The 20,040-nt window shown below is 38.4% G+C and overlaps 2 protein-coding genes across 2 annotated transcripts in view; one reads left to right on the top strand and one right to left on the bottom strand.

Annotated features, from left to right (window-relative positions):
• Positions 1-1,860: 1,860 nt before the first annotated feature.
• On the bottom strand, positions 1,861-2,330 carry LOC131809035 (small ribosomal subunit protein eS24-like). The gene has a single exon (XM_059135516.1). It carries the CDS (start codon positions 2,310-2,312, stop codon positions 1,956-1,958), a length of 357 nt encoding a protein of 118 aa, XP_058991499.1. The 5' UTR covers positions 2,313-2,330; the 3' UTR covers positions 1,861-1,955.
• Positions 2,331-3,140: 810 nt separating this feature from the next.
• The window catches only part of DENND2B (DENN domain containing 2B), a 177,045-nt gene continuing 160,145 nt past the window's right edge, over positions 3,141-20,040 (top strand). The window contains exon 1 of the mRNA XM_059135395.1: positions 3,141-3,198. The gene's annotated coding sequence lies outside the window, so the exon portion shown is untranslated. The remainder of the gene's footprint in view (positions 3,199-20,040) is intronic.

The following is a 20,040-nucleotide window of genomic DNA, read 5'->3' as shown; positions in this document are numbered from 1 at the left end:
GATATCGCTATTGTAAAAAACGCTTTTGTTTGAGGAGATGAGTAGGAGAGGCCAAACAGTGCAGCTGCCCAGGTGGCGCTTGGAGAAGAGTTTGGGCAGCTGGCAGTGGGCAGTGGGACTCCCTCCGCCGGATGGCAGCTGTTCAGGGCCAAGAGGGGCGCCCCGTAATCCCCTCACGGAAGCTTCCGCACTCCTCGAGTGGGAAATACGGACTCACATTTTTGGAAGCCTCTTCTTTGGGGGACGGGGTGGGCAGAGGGTTTGAACCCACCTTTCAAGAATAGTTGCACCACATTTAAATAAGCTGAGCCTCGTTACCTTGCACTCCACTCCACTCCTCCACACTTCTTTGTTATTTGATAGACCGTAGAGCCCAAGTGAGTCGGCTACACCACACTGCGCTCAGTAAAGTATTGATCTTTGGGAGGAACTCCTTTAAGGAACACTGTTCAGTGGGAGTCACTTGAAGGGACACAAGGAAATCTTCAGTGCCTAGCGAGTCTCCCCAGCAGATGGCTTGATCAGCAGTTTTGGGCTACCAGGATACTACTATGGCAGTCTCCGTCTACACTGTCGCTCATTTCCTGCTCTCCTCTCACCTAAAGAAATTGAGTAAAAGTCTTCATTATCATCGGGATATTTTTCATTGTAGTATAAAAGTATTCTACATAATGCTGTTTATCAAAAGCCTCCTTCAGAACATAGTGGTTAGGCAAGCAGGGTCCCGAATATCCAGTCTGGAGAGCTGAGTTTGAATTCAGACTCCGCCACCTTTTTGCTCTGTGATTCTGGGTGAACGAGTTACTTAACTTCTTCAAATCTCATTTTTCCTCTTGTCGTTACTCAGGGATACCAAGAGTACCAATCTCCTGGACTGTGAGCTTCTTAAGAGTGGGGGTGGGGGGTGGGCATATCAGTTTTGTTTACTGAGTTTAAGACGCATCTATTATTTCATCTGTCAAAGAAGCTGCTAAAAATAGCTATTGAATGCAGTGAATTAGAAATTGGGTTGCTGTAAGGATTTTGTGAGAGAATTCCTTGAAAATGCTTTGCACAATGCCTTGCAAAGAGAAAGTGCTCCACAGATTTAGCTAGCATTATAATGTTCCAAGCACTGTCGTTGGATTTGTGGAGAATAAAAAATGAATCAGGCTAAAGCAGAATAAAAAAGAGAAAATGGTGCACATAAAATCTGTAATGCTAGGAACTAAATAGTAAGATTTTGTTCATAACCTGTTGCTTTAAGATTGATAGAAAGTGTTATGAAGCTTAGAGGAGAAAGAGATATTGTTCATTTGGGGGTTCAAGAAAGGCTTTCTAGAGAAGGAGGCATTTGAGCAAAGTCTTGAAGTATGGCCAGGAATTAATAAGAGAAGATATATTTAAAATACCTGTTAATTGCTTTTATAATTTAACTGCTTTTATAACGGTTGAGGTTGAGACAGTTTGTTTTTCTTTTATTATTTGTGGTTTTCAAAATCCTGGGCTCCATAACTTAGCCAGGTCTGTGTAACCCTGAAAAGATTAACTGTTCTCTACCTCAGTTTTGTCATCTTTAAAATGGGAATAATAATAGTATATTCCTCGTTGGGAGGATCAAATAAATTAATACAAATAAAGTGCTTTGAATAGATCTTGACACATAGTAAATGCTCAATAAATATTAGCTGATATTATTATCCTTTTTTAAAAAAATATTTTATTTATTTATTTGACAGACAGAGATCACAAGTAGGCAGAGAGGCAGGCAGAGAGAGAGAGGAGAAAGCAGGCTCCCCGAAGAGCAGTGGGGCTCGATCCCAGGACCCTGGAATCATGACCTGAGCCGAAGGCAGAGGCTTTTTTTTTCCACATTAACATTCTTAGTATATTAATCCTCTCATGAAAAATCTGCACAATCCCCACAGATAAAGCCACTGCAGCATCTTTACTCCTTCTGTTGTCCAATCTCCAGCTCACTTTTTATCAGCACCAACATTGGCTTTCGCAGTCCCCCTGACTTTCTTCATTCTGTTCTTGCATTCTTTTTGCTGTTTTCTTGAGGTCTTTTTCTTCTCATACAGATCATGTCTTGCAAGTCTATGTTTGGGTTCATTTTTCTTTGCATAATCCAAGGAATCATAAATCATGCCAAAGCCAGTTGTCTTGCCACCACCAAAATGGGTTCTGAATACAAATACAAATATGACATCTGGTGTGGTCTTATACATTTTGGCTAGTTTTTCCCGAATTTCTGTCTTAGGTACTGTTGCCTTTCCAGGATGAAGGACATCAATAACCATTTGTTTGCACTGAAGTAGTTGGTTGGTCATGAACTTCCTGGTCTGGATAGTTAGTTACTGTGTCGTTCATGATGGTGGCTGAGAGGAGCAGCCGGAGAGGAAAAGAGCCAAAGGCAGAGGATTTAACGCATTGAGCCACCCAGGTGCCCCATTAATACTATTATCTTAATCAGACTTCAGCCTTGTCTCCCACTATGTTCTCCCTTACCTGATACTATGTCCATACCTCATGTCACTTGGGTGACATCTTCCCCAGGAATCTATTATTACCTTCCATCCTGAATTCCATTCCAGTTGAAGCATTACTTTATTTTTGTCAAGTCAACTTTTTGAAATCTGCTATTTCAGGTGCAACCTGTTTCCATGTCTTTTTTTTTTTTTTTTAATGTTGAGGTACTTATCTCAATGTGATTTCAATTATATGTAGTTATGTTTCATTTCCCCCCAACAGCTTATGAACTCCTTGAAGGTGGAAATTGTTCCTAATTTTCCGTAAATAACAAGGGCTTATTAAGCAGTAGGTGTTCAATAAACATTTGTTGAATTTACTGACTTAATTTTTTATTTAAATAGATCCCTGTTAGGCTGGGTAAGAGTTGGTTTCTTCAAAAAAAGTCTACCTACATACTTTAATGATTATAATGAACATTCAGTTATAACAACTTTCCCAGAATCTAACATTTAGAAATATATGAGAAAGAAGATGCTTGGAATGAAATAAAACCTAAAGACTGACATGAAATTAAATCTTTGCATTTATTTTTATATTTATACATTTTTTAAAATAATTTCAAGGTTTGAACCATAAACCACAGAGTGAGAGAATCCTTTTTCTCTTTTTTAAGATTCGATGGGAATGATGATGAAACATGACCTACCACCCCGCCCTTTGTGAATCAAATACAGCCCAAGCCAGGTACTTCTTCAAATGGTTTTTGTTTTGTTTTTGGAAAGAGAGAAAGAGAGAGAGAGAATAAGACTGAGGAGGGGCAGAAGAAGGAGGAGAGAGAATCTTAAGCAGGCTCTGCACTAGGCACCGAACCTGAAATGGGACTCAGTCTCACGACCCTGATATCATGACCTGAGCCAAAATCAAGAATCCAGTGGTTAACTGAACTACCCAAGTGCCTCTAAGCCAGGCACTTCTTAAAGCTACCAGTGAGACTTGGAAATGGAACAGCAAATAGAGGGAGGGCATATGATCAGAAATGTATCTGATCATCAATGGAAAAAGGAACTATTGGTGTAAGTCTTCATGATTTCTCTTTTCATGAGGGTAGATACATTAAAAAGAACACATAGACATTATCTAGCTTGTATTTTGGGGAATAGATGGGTTGGAGGACATCTTTATTCCTGAAATCTGAGGAAAGAGATTGATACTGTATTTGGGACTTCTTGAGGAGAAAAAAACAAGTTTAGTGACAAGCAAATGTAAATTATGTTTCTCTACATGAAGAGGCAAAAAAGGGTTAAATGCCTATGATGTAAAAGTGGGTATCATGCCAGAGTTAGACAATGATTTATACTGTACATACCAGAGAATGTATAAATCACTTTATTTGACAGGTGGTATTTTTATTTCTTCAGCAGACTTAGGGAGCTTTAGAATCATTACAGCTTTGTAAAGTAGTATTATAGACTGAGTCATTAGATCATTCATTTTGCCTGATTACATCAACTCATTGGGTTTTTGGGGAATGAAAGAAACTCATTATCAAAATTGTCATCTTGATTATATGGATTAAAGAGAATGGATCAAAGTTCTGAGAATTAGCTTTCACAGCCTGTTAAAAAATTGGAAGTTAAAAAATTGATTGCAGAGCAGGAATGATTAGGGAAAAGTTTTCTCATTTTAAAAAACTATCAGAGATTAAAGGAATGGTAATTTTGGGAGATACAAATAGTTGGAATCCATGTGGAGTTTTTAAAAAAGACTTTTTTGAAGTATAATTTATGTTACATTATATTCACCTGTTTTAAGAGTACAGCTCAATAAATTTTAATAAATTTGTAGAATTTTGCAAACATCACCACAATCCAGTTTTAGAACATTTTCATTAACTGTAAAAGATTCCTGTGCCTACCATATGTAGTTAGTCTCAGCTCCTGCCTCTAGACCCAGACAACCACTCTTCTGCTTGCTGTTTTTATGAATTTGCCTTTTCTAAGGAGTTTGGATAAATGAATCATGCAATATGGGAATTTTTTTGTCTGGCATGCACTTAGCATAATATTTTTGAGGCTCATCCATGTTGTAGCAGGTATCAGTAATTTACTCTTGTGTATGACTGAATAATATTCCATTATATGAATATACTACTTTTGTTTATCTATTCACTAGTTGATTCATTTTCATTGTTTCTACTTGGGGACTATAACAAATAGTGCTGGGAAGAAAGATTGGGTACAAGGGCTTGTGTGGATAGAGGTTTTAATTTCTCTTGGGGCGATACTTAGGAGTGGCATTGCTGAGTGGAATGGTAAATTTATGTTTAATATTTTAAGAAACTGCCAAACTGTTTTCCAAAGTGGCTATACCATTTTACATTTCCATAAGTGAGGTACGAAGGTTCTGGTTTTCTACATCCTCCTAAATACTTGTTATCATTTGACTATAGTCATTCTAGGGGGTATGAAGTACTATCTCACTGTGATTTTAATTTGCATTTCCATGATGATTATTGATATTGAGCACATTTTCTTGTAGTTTTAGCCATTCCTATTCTTTTGTGAAATGTCTGTTCAAATCTTTTGCCCATTTTTATTTTATTTTATTTTCTAAAGATTTTATTTATTTGACAGAGAGATCACAAGTAGGCAGAGAGGCAGGCAGAGAGAGAGGAGGGGAAGCAGGCTCCCCGCTGAGCAGAGAGCCCAATGATGCGGGGCTCAGTCCCAGAACCCTGAGATCCTGACCTGAGCCGAAGGCAGAGGCTTTAACCCACTGAGCCACCCAGGCGCCTCGTCCTTTGCCCATTTTTAAATTGGCTTCCTTTTTTATTATTGAGTTATAATTATGAGTTCTTGTTCTGACCAAGAATTCTTTATCACCTGTGTGATGTAAAAGATTTTCTCCCAGTCTGTGTCATGTCTTTCATTGCCTTAATGGTCTTTATTGAAACACAAACATCTTAACTGTTGATGAAGTCCATTTACTTAATTTTTCCTTCTATGGATTGTGCTTTCAGTAGCTAGGAAATCTTTGCCTAACTCAAGTTTACGTAAGTGGTTCGCCAAATGATCTGTGTACAGGTTGGGGAACACCTCATCAAGCCCGCTACAATTTTTATTTTCTGTTGTGTGCAAGACCTCGCATTCCAGCAGTGCATACCTAGGACCCATTCATAACTTCCAGACCACCCAGGATACATGCGTGAGAGCTTATCAAGGTCCACTATGATGAACTTGTTTCCTGGATCCCATCGTTAAATTTATGGCTGGTCTGTTGCTTGCTGCAACCAATACTATAGTCTCAGCCAGCTGTGATGTTGAGTTTTCCCGATTGTTTACCATTTGTTTTCTAAGGTCACTTGTTTCCGACAATACCCTGGATACCAAATCAAGTCATTGCCTCCAGGTGCAGAACTGCTGGTCTTCATGGCTTGTCCTGTCTTAACAGAACTACTGTGTTGGCGCTGGGGTCAGGGATAGGGAATGGGAATAGTCTCTGATGTCCCAGATCCCCACTTTCCTCACAGAAGTTCAGCAGTTTTATTATTTATTTATAAAATAAGTGCTTTTCAATCTGTTGTACACCTCTGGTCAATTTCTGCCCCCCCAAATTGCTGATATGCTTATTTTGACTATTTTTTTGTAGTTTTATTGTTGCTTTGGACAGATGATTCATGCCAATCTCCTTACTCCATCATTCTGAAATTATCTGTTATGTACAGTTTTAATGTCTTAAAAACTGATACAATATATCTTGACAGATGCAACAGCTTTTTAAAAATTAATATTTAGATCTTTCTGTTTCTTTCCAATGTTATATCCTTCCTACCCTTTCAAAATGCAATTTTTTTAAAAGATTTTATTTATTTATTTGTCAGAGAGAGAGAGAGCGAGAGCGAGCACAGGCAGAGTGGCAGGCAGAGTCAGAGGGAGAAGCAGGCTTCCTGCGGAGCAAGGAGTCTGATGCGGGACCCGATCCCAGGATGCCGGGATCATGACCTGAGCCAAAGGCAGCTGCCCAACCAACTGAGCCACCCAGGCGTCCCACAAAATGCAAATCTTGATGCTCTTAAATTTACTTTTATATGTTCTCTTAGGATGAAATTTATTATTTCTGTCAGTATTCCTTTATTCATTCAGTTGTCATGCATTAAGTCTTTGTTCTGTATTGATGCTGGGATGTATTTCCATTTCAGGAAGCTCTCACAAGTTGAGTAGGAAGCCACATTTTTAGGGTTAGAATTATAACAGTTTTAGAGTAAACTTTAGTTATATTCCCTGGCCTATGGTAAGTTTACCTAATTATAATTATAGGTGTATCCCATTAGAAATACATTTAAAAATTTAAGAGATAATAGGGTAATTATTTAAAATAAGCACTTTACATTCAAATATTTGTATCCTTCATTCAGTTTTGTGACTTTTTTTCCCCATCATACACCATCCTCTTCACATTGTGGAGAGAACATAAAATGGTCTACACACAAAGTTTCTATATATTTTTTTTCCCTATGGGGCCCAATAGTAAGTAAGGCAAAAAAGTCCTATTTGGAAAGGAGGGAGCAGGTTGGGGGGATATTAGAAGTTGTGTGTAATGGCATTAGAATGTGAAGAAGGACCCCAAAGTTGAGGCTTGACACAAGGCAGAAGATCTTTCTAGCTAATAGTAGGTGTTCTGAGTCAACAGCTAGAACCTCATCATTCTTTTTGCAGTTTAAGAAAATAAAAGTCAGGTGAGGTCAAGGGATGATTTTAGTAAATACTGTAGTTGGATTTGGGGGTCCATTATCTGATGCATAGCATGGACAGAGGAAATGTGCTTGAAAATATTTCACACTAATTGGTTTTAGATGTGGTCCTCTGACTAATGTAATCTTTGACTTAATTTTTTGTAAAGATTTTATTTATTTGACAGAGATCACAAGTAGGCAGAGAGGCAGGCAGAGAGGGAGGAGGAAGCAGGCTCCCCGCAGAGCAGAGAGCCCGATGTGGGGCTCGATCCCAGGACCCTGGGATCATGACCTGAGCCGAAGGCAGAGGCTTTAATCCACTGAGCCACCCAGGTGCCCCTTTGACTTAATTTTTATACTAACATCTCATTTTATAAGTCCTAGCTTGGTCTCAATGCTAGCACTTAGAAAATGAGATGTTAAAATGAAAATTAACATAATGGATACGAAATAATTTTGAAAAACACTTTGCTATATAAATGCCAGAAAATGGGGTGCCAGGGTGACTCAGTGGGTTAGACCTCTGCCTTCGGCTCAGGTCATGATCACGGGTTCCTGGGATTGAGCCCCGCATCAGGCTCCCTGCTGTGCAGGGAGCCTGCTTCCCCCTCTCTCTCTGCCTGCCTCTGCCTACTTGTGATCTCTCTCTGTGTCAAATAAATAAATGAAATCTTAAAAAAAAAATGCAAGAAAATATCATCATATAATACAAAAATATTAAGAGCTACTGCTTTCTTTTTTTATTTTATTTTTTTAAGGTTTTATTTATTTATTTATGGAGAGAGAGAGGCAGAGGCAGAGGGAGAAGCAGGCTCCCCGAGAAGCAGGGACCCTGATGTAGGTAGAACTCGATCCCAGGATGCCAGGAAGAGCTAGTGCTAAATGAAAATGTCTCATAAGATAAAGCTTCCCCAAATTCATAATGAAAATTAATGGAAAGATAAGGTTTAATATATCACAAATTTCAGCAAGCATGTATTGAGTCTATGATTGCTAAACAGTGAGGTTCATGTATGTTAAAAGTGAAGGACAGATCACTTAATTGACATAGATCCTATAGGTACCACAATTTAAAAATCCTTTTCTTCTTATTGTGTTTATGATGCTAGTTTAAACTCAGTACATTTGCTCTGTAAGAATCTAAAAGAGAAGATTTTTCCTAAAAAAGATGATGGTGTGTTTATCTAGGCCCTCCAAAAGCATTTCCTGCCAGGCAGTTGACATGTAGCCTTGGCTCAATTTCAGAAAACTATTTGCTTCTGTTTACCCTTCCAGATACAGCATCTCCTAGGAATTGAGATGAGGAATCTCCTTTAACTCTTTTAAATTTTTGAAGCATACTTTATATATAACACTTTAGAGTCTACTCTTTGTATTAGCACAATGAAAATTCTTGTGTCTTTAAATTCTTAAAAAAAAAATGCATCTGCTTTAGTAATTCACTAGCAGAGACATCAAAGCCTTAAAGTGAGTTAATCCAATGTAATTAGAATATTCTTTTCCCATAAGATTAATAATGGGATAATTTTTAACCTTTTTAAAATCCCTCTTCATTAAGAAACAGAACCCATTATTGAGTTTCTTTGAAAGAGTATGCTCTACTTAATTTACTTATAATATTTTTCTTTTTCTTTCATATAACATTACAGAAATATTTGGGGAAGTGAGGTAGATATTATATTTTAAAAATATAGTTGGGGGGGGTGCCTGGGTGGCTCAGTGGGTTAAAGCCTCTGCCTTCGGCTCAGGTCAGGATCTCAGGGTCCTGGGATCGAGCCCCACATCAGGCTCTCTGCTCAGCAGGGAGCCTGCTTCCGCCTCTCTCTCTGCCTGCCTCTGCCTACTTGCGATCTCTGTCTGTTAAATAAATAAATAAATAAATAATCTTTAAAAAAAATATATGTATATAATTGGGGCCTGGGTGGCTCAGTTGGTTAAGCATCTATTTTCAGCTCAGGTCATGATCCCAGGTTTCTCTCCCTCTGCCCCTCTCCCTGCTTATAGCCTCTCTCTCTGTCAAATAAATAAATAAAAACTAAAAAATTAATTACTCAAAATTTTTATTCTTTTTAGGAAGTCAATTTGTTTTTTAATATTTTAAATGTTTTTAATACTTACTACATAGTTAGGAATACAGGAGCATATTATAACTTTATTGTGATCCCAGAATGCATGTTATTTCAATTAAGTATAAATGTATCTTTGAGGGAATATGATGGCAAATGTATTAATTTAAAGGTGAGAAATTTGAGATACAGAAAGATATAATAACTTGAGATACCTACTATAGTTACATGTGAGCAAATTTAGGTCCTCTTGCTCTGATCCAAAATCAGAACAAGGCCATGGATCAGAACAAGATGACTTCTGAATGGCAAGGATTAGAGCAAGCAACACATCAGAGACAGAGAGTACAGGAGACTGGCATGCAAACACCAATGGGGTGGATAGATCGAGAACGATAAGCACATGTCCAAAGTTTGGAGTCTCAAATTCAAGGTCTGCCATTAGAATCTGTCCCCTTGATACTCTGGACAACACAGGTCTCTCATTCCCTACCCTCCCTTTCTCTCTGTAATTCACAAGGTTTCAGACATAGTTGGAAGACATGGTCCTGCTTTTACACAACTGATACTGAAGGCTTATGTGCTGAGATGAATGGTCGCCTGCATTAAGGGAATAAAGAGTTAATAGAGTCCAGCATCCAGAGCGTTCTGTCTTAGAGGCTGGAGTTATAAGGGCAAAATGATTCAGCAAAGCTAGGGTCACCACTGTATCATGCACAAAGAATTATCTTGGTCTTGTGAATTGGTGACGTTGGTCCCTTCCATGACTTCTTATCTCTGTCTTGAAACGATGTTGGCTCCCAGACTGCCTGGCCCAGTAACAATCTGATTACTGACTGATGGCCTCGGCCCTATTCTGTGGATCTACACCACCTTAATTGTTAGGACTTCCAGCTATGTATTCCAGAGGAAGTAAAGAATAGGAAATCCAAAGTTGGGTGAAACAAGCAGAATGACTGAGACAATCCTCTCAGTTAGTCAGGAACTAGTATTACTGTCCTCTTAGAGACAGAGCTCATCTGCACCTCTCCTGCACTGCCTGTCACAGAGTAAGTAGGTCCGTAACAAATATTGGTTGAAGACTGAATCATTGCAGGGGTCTGCCAGTGATGAAAGTAACTTAATGGGAGAGGGAGTAACTCCTGACATAGGCACAAAGCCTGAGTGCAGCTTTCAGATGTGAGAAAGATGAAACTCTTTTACTGTATAGGGATGTCCTAGAAGTAAACAAAGGCACAAAGAATTATTGAACTGGGTGGTTCAGTGGATTAAGACCCTGCCTTCAGTACAGTTCATGATCCCAAGGCCCTGGGATCGAGCCCTGCACTAGGCTCTCTGCTCAGCAGGGAGCCTGCTTTCCCCTCTCTCTGCCTGCCTCTCTGCCTACTTGTTATCTCTCTCTTTCTCTCTCTGTCAAATAAATAAATAAAATCTTAAAAAAAAAAAAGAACTATTGACATGTCCTAGGCTATAGAGCCATCTAGGGTTATTTAGAAATTAACTAAGTGTCTTTGTTCTTAGATTTATGCTATGCATACTAAATAAATGGTTTGTAAAGATTCTAAACAGTGCTTAGGCCAGCTAAAAAAAAAATTTTTTTAATTAATGTAAAGTTTGAGTAAGTGAAATTTTGAAGATGATGGAATCTAATTGATAACTTCCTTACTCTTTAACCTGTAGATAATCTCCCTTTTAAAAGTGTTCATTATAGTAGTGATTATGCAGAGAAGAAGCCTGTGATGAAAATGTGGTATAAAATTGTGTTCTTTGTTCAGCAAGTTAAAACAAGCTGGTCTGTAAGCAATTATTATCTTCATCAAAATTCCTAGCTCTAATGTTTTGGCTTCATTGGCCCAGCACGTATGCCTTCTCAAACAATTGGATGGATTTAAAACACTTATGAGATGTTTGTGCTTATATCTTAACATAGCATCAGTTCAACAGGAAAAAGAAAAAAAAAATGTAAGATTTGGCATTAGGGCATAGTTTTTTTTTTTTTTTTTTTTTTTTTTTAAGATTTTATTTATTTATTTGTCAGAGAGAGAGCGAGTGAGAGCACAGGCAGACAGAGTGGAAGGAAGAGTCAGAGGGAGAAGCAGGCTCCCTGCGGAGCAAGGAGCCCGATGTGGGACTCGATCCCTGGACGCTGGGATCATGACCTGAGCCGAAGGCAGCCGCTCAACCAACTGAGCCACCCAGGCGTCCCTGGGCATAGTTTTAAAAAGAAAATCAAACCAAAACTAAAGTAAACAAAAAGCCCATAACAGTGCTTAAATCCCTGTATACGAATGAACATTCTTTATTCAGCCTTTTAATACCCTCAGGTAGCTGTGCAGTAGTTAGTGTTCAGGAGTGTCTTTCTGTTCCTCACTCATTAATCATTTAACATTTCTGAAAAAAATTACCAGAGAGTTGGCTACCCATTACTAACATTTTTATATGGGTGATATATTTTTTAAAAAATCTCTTTTTTTGCTTTTTTTGGTTATTTTAAATAATTTTTTTAAGATTTTATTTATTTATTTGACAGATCACAAGTAGGCAGAGAGGCAGGCAGAGAGAGAGGAGGAAGCAGGCTCTCCGCAGAGCAGAGAGCCTGATGCAGGGCTCGATCCCAGGACCCTGGGATCGACCTGAGCCGAAGGCAGAGGCCCGACCCACTGAGCCACCCAGGTGCCCCTTATTTTTGGTTATTTTCAACAGCAACAACAGGGCGCCTGGGTGGCTCAGTGGATTAAGCTGCTGCCTTCAGCTCGGGTCATGATCTCAGGGTCCTGGGATCGAGTCCCACATTGGGCTCTCTGCTCAGCGGGGAGCCTGTTTCCTCCTCTCTCTCTCTCTGCCTTCCTCTCTGCCTACTTGTGATCTCTATCTGTCAAATAAATAAAGAAAATCTTAAAAAAAAATAAATAAACAGCAACAACAAATATATTCTGTATTCTAAGGAAACTGTTCAGGGGCCTGCTTGGGTAAGCAGATGATTTAAAAGTGAATTAGCTTTTTAAATTATGAATTTGCATATGTGTAAGTGACTAAGAAGAATGTACCTTTGGATAAGATTGGGAGTGTTTGGTTAAAAAATAATCATCTTTTAAGATTAAAAATGTCCCCAGGTGCATTTTTAAGCTTATGTAATTTTTTCTAGTGGGTTAGGTTTCTCATTACATTCTTTATTTACTTAGCTAATGATTACACAGTCAAATATTAATACCATATATTCTTTTGAAATTACTGTAGGGGCTCCTGGGTGGCTCAGTCGGTTAAGTGTCCAATTCTTGGTTTCAGCTGAGGTCAGAATCTCAGGAATAAGCCCTGGTAGAGCTCTGTTCTCAGCGGGGAGTCTAGTTGCCCTTCTCCCTTCCCCTCTGCCTTTCCATCCCACTCCCTCTGCACTTGTGCACTCACTCTCCCTCTCTAAAATAAATAAAATCTTTTAAAAAAATCCAGAAATTACTATATTGCAATAGCTATTTATTGGGTACCTGCCATTTACTAGATGTTGAAGATGGATATACCTTTAAGGGCTGCACATTCTAGCAGAATCAACAGATTGGAGCATGGTGAACAGTACTTGTGAACAGGTGTTATGGGCTGTGAACTGTGGTTGGTATAAAGAGAGGGAGTAATTCATTTTGCCTAGGGGTAGGAGAAGGCTTTGCTGAAGAGGTGACCTTCAAATTGGGCTTATCAAAAGTGTTAGCTTTCTTGACATTTTTGCAGAATGACAAGTTATTAATGAGTTAGAGCATAGACTGCCTGAAGCCAGTGTTAAGATGTAGAGTTTGATAGAAGAGTTTGAAGGAAAAAAATGTGAAATTTCCCATCAGGTAGAAGAAAAAGACAATGAGATGAACAATTAAGAGATCAGTCTAGGAGGTCCAAGAGTTGCTGTGGAAGGCAAGAAAAGAATCTAAATCACTAAGAATAAGTAAAAAGAACAGTTGGGTATTAGTCAGTATTGGGAGGAGGTTTTTAGTGAAACCTGTCAATTTCTTTTGCACCTTTCAGGAGGGTTTCAGAAATGGCAAAGTTACTTTTTGTCATTCAACTTCAATGTTCTTTGTTTATCAGAGATCATTTTTTCCCGAGATGCTCCGAAAATTTGTTTTTGCAAAACTGAATTTTGGTTGGCAAAAGATCTGTTTCTTCACAGTTATCAGAATCTGCATGCTAGGGGCCCCTGGGTGGGTCAGTTAGTTAAGCATCTGCCTTCAGCTCAGGTCATGACCTCAGGGTCCTGGGTTTGAGCCCCATGTCGGGTTCCCTGTTCCATAGGGAGTCTGCTTCTGCTGCTGCTGCTGCCTCATCCTCTGGCTCATGTTCTCTCTCTCTCTCAAATAAGTAAGTAAAATCTTAAAAAAAGAAAAAAAAATCTGTATGCTGGAAAGTTGAGGCTCTTAATAAATCACAATTGGTAGTAAATCTCTCTCTCTCTCACACACACACACACACACACACACACACACACACACGAAGTTTAGAGTGACAGTTTCCAATGTATCTGTAACCCAGACTTTTTGAGCCCTTAAATACTGGCTCTTTAAGTCTTGATGACTTGAAAGTTGGTTGATGAGTTAGATACCCAGTGAGGAGGAGGGAACTACAGACAGGATGGAATGCTAGTTTATCCTGCAAGAAAAGAAAAAAAAGGAGAGTAAGATGGATGTAAGTGCTGGAAAGATCTTGGCCTTCCAGTCCTTTGACTATAATACGTCAGCCATGTTTCCCAGCCTATCAGAGATGCTGGGGTATGCTATCAGCTAGTGATAGAGTAGACACATATGAAATGTCACCCTCATCTAACTGGTGTTTACATTTTCAAAGTCATAACCATGACTATACAAACGTTAGTGTGAGTAACCTTTTCATAACTATTTTAACAGAAACTCCCTAAACATTTATCATTCTATTTGTCAAGAAAATAGTTATTCTTTTTTTTTTTTTTTTTTTTTAAAGATTTTATTTATTTATTTGACAGAGAGAAATCACAAGTAGATGGAGAGGCAGGCAGAGAGAGAGAGGAAAGCAGGCTCCCTGCTGAGCAGAGAGCCCGATGCGGGACTCGATCCCAGGACTCTGAGATCATGACCTGAGCCGAAGGCAGCGGCTTAACCCACTAAGCCACCCAGGCGCCCCGAAAATAGTTATTCTATTATCCTGTTTATTTGAATCCACTAAGCATGTAACTTTTGTCATCCCTGAATTAGTAGACATATTCCCCTTGATTCTAACCTGTAGTCTAGAATCTCCCATAGAACTTTTTATAGTTCTAAGTGTCCAGACCCTACCTCTGGAGATTCTGAATCAGAATCTCTATGGAGATACCCTGGACTACAGCATTCCATTTTTACAAACTCCTCAGATGATTTTTCCCCCTGAGAACACATATTTTATTCTTTAGAAATATAAAAAAATTGGGAGATGACTACAGTTCTCAGGCAATTTCTAATGAACTCCAAGGCTGAAGACCATCTTTGTTTCTAACTTACTCTGCACACTACCTCCAGAATTTTTTCCTCAAATCACATCGTGGGGGTACCTGGGTGATTCAGTCAGTTAAGCATCTGCCTTTGGCTCGAGGTACTGGGATTGGGTTCCTTCTTCAGTGGGGAGTCAGTTTCTCCCTCTGCCCCCCACCACCGCTCATGCTCTCTCTCATACTCTCTCTCATGCTCTCTCTCTCAAAATGAATAAATAAAATCTTTTTTTTTAAAGATTTTATTTATTTATTTGTCAGAGAGAGAAAGAGAGCACAGGCAGGCAGAGTGGTAGCAGAGGCAGAGGGAGAAGCAGGCTCCCTGCTGAGCAAGGAGCCAGATGTGGGACTCGATCCCAGGATGCTGGGATCATGACCTGAGCCGAAGGCAGCTGCCCAACCAACTGAGCCACCCAGGCATCCCGAATAAATAAAATCTTTAAAAAAAAAAAAAAGAAATGCACATCATGTTACTCATTTCCTCAAAAACACTGCCCTTCAGAATAAGATTCAAATTTCTTCATATTGCTTTCCTGGCCTTCCTAGATCTGATCCTGTCAAAGGACATTTAGCTTATGCTGCAGTAACAACCTCCTGGCTTAAGACAATAAAAGTCTATTTCCTACTCCTGCAACATGTCCAGCATGGATCAATAGGGAGGCACTAGTTTATTCAGTGACCCATTCTGCCCCATGGCTTTGGAGCTTTGTGGTTAGAGAAGAGAGATATGCACATCTCTTCTTCCTCTTTTCTCTCTCTCTCTATCTCTCTTTTTTAAGATAAGCTCCACATCCAGCGTGGGGCTTGAACTCAGGACCCCAAGAGCAGGAGTTGCATGCTGAACCAACCAGGTGCCCCTCTCACTCATTCTTAAGTACTTTGACCTGGAAGTGGAATATGTCATTTCTGCTCACAATCTATAGCCTTGCCTAACTGCAGGGTGAGTGGAATATATAAACGTCTGGGGACTGGGAAGAGTATTAGTAAGCATTTGTTGTATCTACCACGGACCCCATATCTACATATTTTTTTAAAAGTTGAAGAGGACTTCATACAACTTCATAAAAACCATTTAAAAATGTATGGTTCAGTGGCATTAATTACGTTCACGATGTTGAGCAACCATTACTTCTGTCTAGTTCCAAAACATCTTCATCACCCCCAAAGGAGACCCCTTACGCATTTTCCCTCCCTCCATCCCCTGGCAACCACTAATCTTTTTGTCTCTAGGGATTTACCTATTTTGGATAGTACATATAAATGGAATCATATGATACGTGGCCTTTTGTGTTTGGCGTCTTTCACTTGTATAATGTTTTCCAAGTTCATCCATATTGTAGAATGTATCAGTACTTCATTCCTTTTTGTGGCCAAATAATATTTCATTATATGAATATACTACATTTTGTCTATCAGTTTGTCTATTGATGGACACTTGGGTTGTTTCTACCTTTTGGTTATTGTGAATAGTGCTATGAAAATTCATGTACAAAATTATTTATTTGGAAACCTATTTTCAGTCCTTGTAGTGTATATATAGGACTGGAATTGTAGGGTCATAGAGTAATTCTATGTTTAACTTTTTGAGGAACTGCCAAACTGTTTTTCACCTGATTTGCCTTCTTAGCCTCTGTTACTCCAGTTAAATGAGGAGCAGCCATTGTTCTTAAAGTTAGTATTTTACAGCTCAGGGTATTTCTTTGGTTTTGAATCATCTCCCCCTTTTTTCTATTTTTTTGAAATAGAAATTGTAACAGTTTTTTAAGGTTCAGTTCCAACCTTCCTTCCATCAGTTCTTGGAAAGAAACTCTTATTACTTCTCAAATTCCAGTGTTTCCTCCTCTTTATCTCTTTTATACCACATATTTTATTCTGACTAGTTGTTTATATATAACTTCCTCACTAGATTTTAGATATGCTTATATGACTTACTCTTTTATTCTACATGATGTCAAAAACAGTTCTTTGCAGATGTTTAGTAAAGGTTGAGTGAATAAAGATACAAATAAATAGCTATCGCCTTTTTTTTCTCATTTGCTATGGGTTCTTTTTTTTTTTTTGGAAGTAATCTGGAAAATAAATGGAAGGTATCACATTCTCAAAATTTTTATTTCAGGGATGCTTTCTGGACAAAATTCAGTGAACTTAGTTAAAAAGGTAAATCATTCTTTTTTTTTTTTTAAAGATTTTAAAGATTAAAAAAATTTTTTAAAAAGATTTTGTTTATTTATTTGCTTGTGTGAGGGAGAACACAAGAGCAGGGAGAAGCAGGCTCCCCGCTGAGCAGGGAGCCCAATGTGGGGCTCTATCCCATGCTGAAGGCAGATGCTTAACCCAAGCACCCCAAAGGTAAATCATTCTTTAATCTAAGGATATTTGATTAGATCTAAAACTGATACCACTGGAACAAAGATCGAGAACTAGTGTTTCAAATCAGTAAAGTTTTAGACTTTAATTTCTCCCAGTCAAAAATTATCTTCAAGCCCCTGAGAGAAGGAAAAAGGACCATTCAGCAAGAGATACGAATGAGGAAACCTTCTAGCCTTCTGAGCCTTGTCTTGTTCCTGTCCATCTGAATAGCAGCCGACATCTCATCTTATTCTTTATTCTCTCCCAGGTACAGCCTACCCAGTATCATCAGCCTTGCTATCCTAATATTTGCTTTAAATAAATAATAAATAGTCTGGCATTTGGAATAAAACCCCAAACAGTATTACAGAGCAAAACATAAATGGACCTAGGTCAGACTGAACCTTTTTGTAAACTGGTTATAGGAAAAGAAACTTGATCTTATTTATTATATCTCTCATGCACTTAGGAGGGGAGGAGTGAAAGACACTGCATGGTATTCAGGCAAGGAAACAGATTCTACTATGAGCAAGGGGGTAAAAAAAATTTACCCCCTTAAAAAAAATAAATTGTTTTGAGAGGGAGAGAGAAAAAAAGAATAAAAAACTAATAACGTATTGTAGTTTTATGTTAAAATCCAAATTATAACACTTAAGAAAGTAATAATCATTGAAATCCAAATTAGATTTACCATCTTGACAAAAATAACATTTATCTTAAAACATATGGTTCTTGAGATCTTTATTAATAACCTTGTAATTTATGTTCTTTATGTTAATTATTCCTCTCAGGAGTACTAAGTTACTTTTCCCCTTTAAATTCTCTATAGATACAGATAAAATCTTTCTTTTATTCCAAAAGAAAATTTTCAGGTTTTGAGAGAAAAGTATCTGCCATATTTTCACTCCCAGTCTGTTAATACAGTAACAGAAGGAACTATTTCATTGGAGGGTTTGTTTAAGAAAAACATAAAAATAAGGAAGTTATTTACAAACAGATGTGGCATTTTATAACCACATCTGCATGTTAACCAACATTGCTTGCTGAAGCTATTTTGTAGTCTGGAATTGTGCATAGTAATACTCATAAGCAAACTGAAGGTTGCTATTCTGCTAATCCTACCAGTGGACTAGAGTAGAGCATGAAACCTTAGTCTTGCTCTGGAACAGTGATTCTTATCTTTTTTGAGATTGCTAATCTCTTTGATAATCTGTTATCAGTTATGGACCTCTCCTCCCAAAAATGCATTATGCACATATAAGTAATTTTGCATTCCCTTTGAATATCTCTGGAAGAATATACAAGAAACTCAGTGATTGCTTAAAGAGAGGGCAATGGGAGGACAAGAGGGGGAAGGAAGACTTCTCTTTCTCTATATATCCTTTTTTAAAAAAAAGATTTTATTTATTGAGAGTGAGCACAAGCGTGGCGGGGGTGGGGGGGCAGCAGGCAGAGGGAGAGGGAGAAGTAGACTCCCTGCTGAGCAAGGACCCTGATGTGGGACATGATCCCATCATGACCTGAACTGAAGGCAGACACTTAACCAACTGAACCACCCAGGCACCCTCTATATATTCTTTTATACTGTTTTCAAGTTTTCAGCCAGGTATATATCTTACATATATATGTATTTTTTAAAAAATATTTTATTTATTTATTTGACATAGAGAGATCACAAGTAGGCAGAGCAGCAGGCAGAGAGAGAGGAGGAAGCAGGCTTCCCACTGAGCAGGAAGCCCGATGTGGGGCTCAGTCCTAGGACCCTGAGATCATGACCTGAACCAAAGGCAGAGGCTCAAACCACTGAGCCACCCAGGTGGCTATATGTATATGTTTTAATCTGTGTTTTTTAAAGTCACAATGTCAAAAATTTTTGCACACAATTTTGGGTTCTGTGCTTCTTATCTCCTACAATTTAAAAACTCAGTAGCTTTTGGGGCCCCTGGGTGGCTCAGTTGTTGGGTGTCTGCCTTTAGCTGGGGTCATGATCCCAGGGTCCTGGGACTGAATCCCACATCGGGCTTCCTGGTCAGCGGGAAACCTGCTTCTCCCTCTCACTCCCATTCCCTCTGCTTGTGTTCCTGCTCTTGCTGTCTCTCTCCCTCTGTCAAATAAATAAATAAATAAAATTTAAAAATTAAGTAGCTTTTAATAGAATATACATTTAGTCAATTGTTATGGATTATTTTACTTGATTACAAAAGATAGAAATGTAATTAATAATTTCAGTAACTTATAAGTACCACTATATTTGTATAACAAAACATGCTGATTCCTCAATGATCTGTTAAAATCTTGTTAAACTTTGGTTAGTAGGATTTTTTTTTTTTTTTAACATTCAGTTTAACGATTTTTTTTCTTTCAGAGGTAGGGTAAAGGCAGTTGTACCTAAAGGAGTTGCTTATTATAAAGGAAAGAGCTATATTATGTTTCAATTCATGTAATATCTTGCTTGATTCCTTTTAGGAAGCCTGTGTGAGTGTGTAGTGATAGAGAGACTTTGCTCTAAGGAAAAATTGGCCTATGTAGAAATGACAAAGATCTTACAATTAATTTAGTGTAGTGTTTCTTAACCTTGGAGTTCTTACTCTGTAGGTCTGGGACTAGGGACCGAGTCTGTATTTCTGACACACTTCTTAGATGATTCCAAAGGGCTCTCAGCTTTAGGAACTAGTGGTCTAGTACATGCTATTATGCTTTACTGACTGCAAAAACTAATCACAAGAATTCATTCTACGGATGTTGCATCTATGTGAATGTAAGCTGCATTCATCTTTTGACAGTCTTGGAAAAGAGGAAAGTAAAATGCCAGAGGAAATGACAAGGTCATCCCTTTGCAGTCATGATAGCTACTTCTGAGTCATGCTGGGCTTCTGGAGATTATAGGTCGGAGTTGTTTTATGTCGAAACTGGCCTTAAGTCTTAAAGCTTATGGAAAAAGTTTAAGGGTAAATATGGGGTGT

This window comes from Mustela lutreola, chromosome 1 (assembly GCF_030435805.1).
Source record: "Mustela lutreola isolate mMusLut2 chromosome 1, mMusLut2.pri, whole genome shotgun sequence".
NCBI lineage: Eukaryota > Metazoa > Chordata > Mammalia > Carnivora > Mustelidae > Mustela > Mustela lutreola.
The sequence above is the reverse complement of the archived record's forward strand: the minus strand, read 5'-3'. Positions and strand labels throughout refer to the sequence as shown.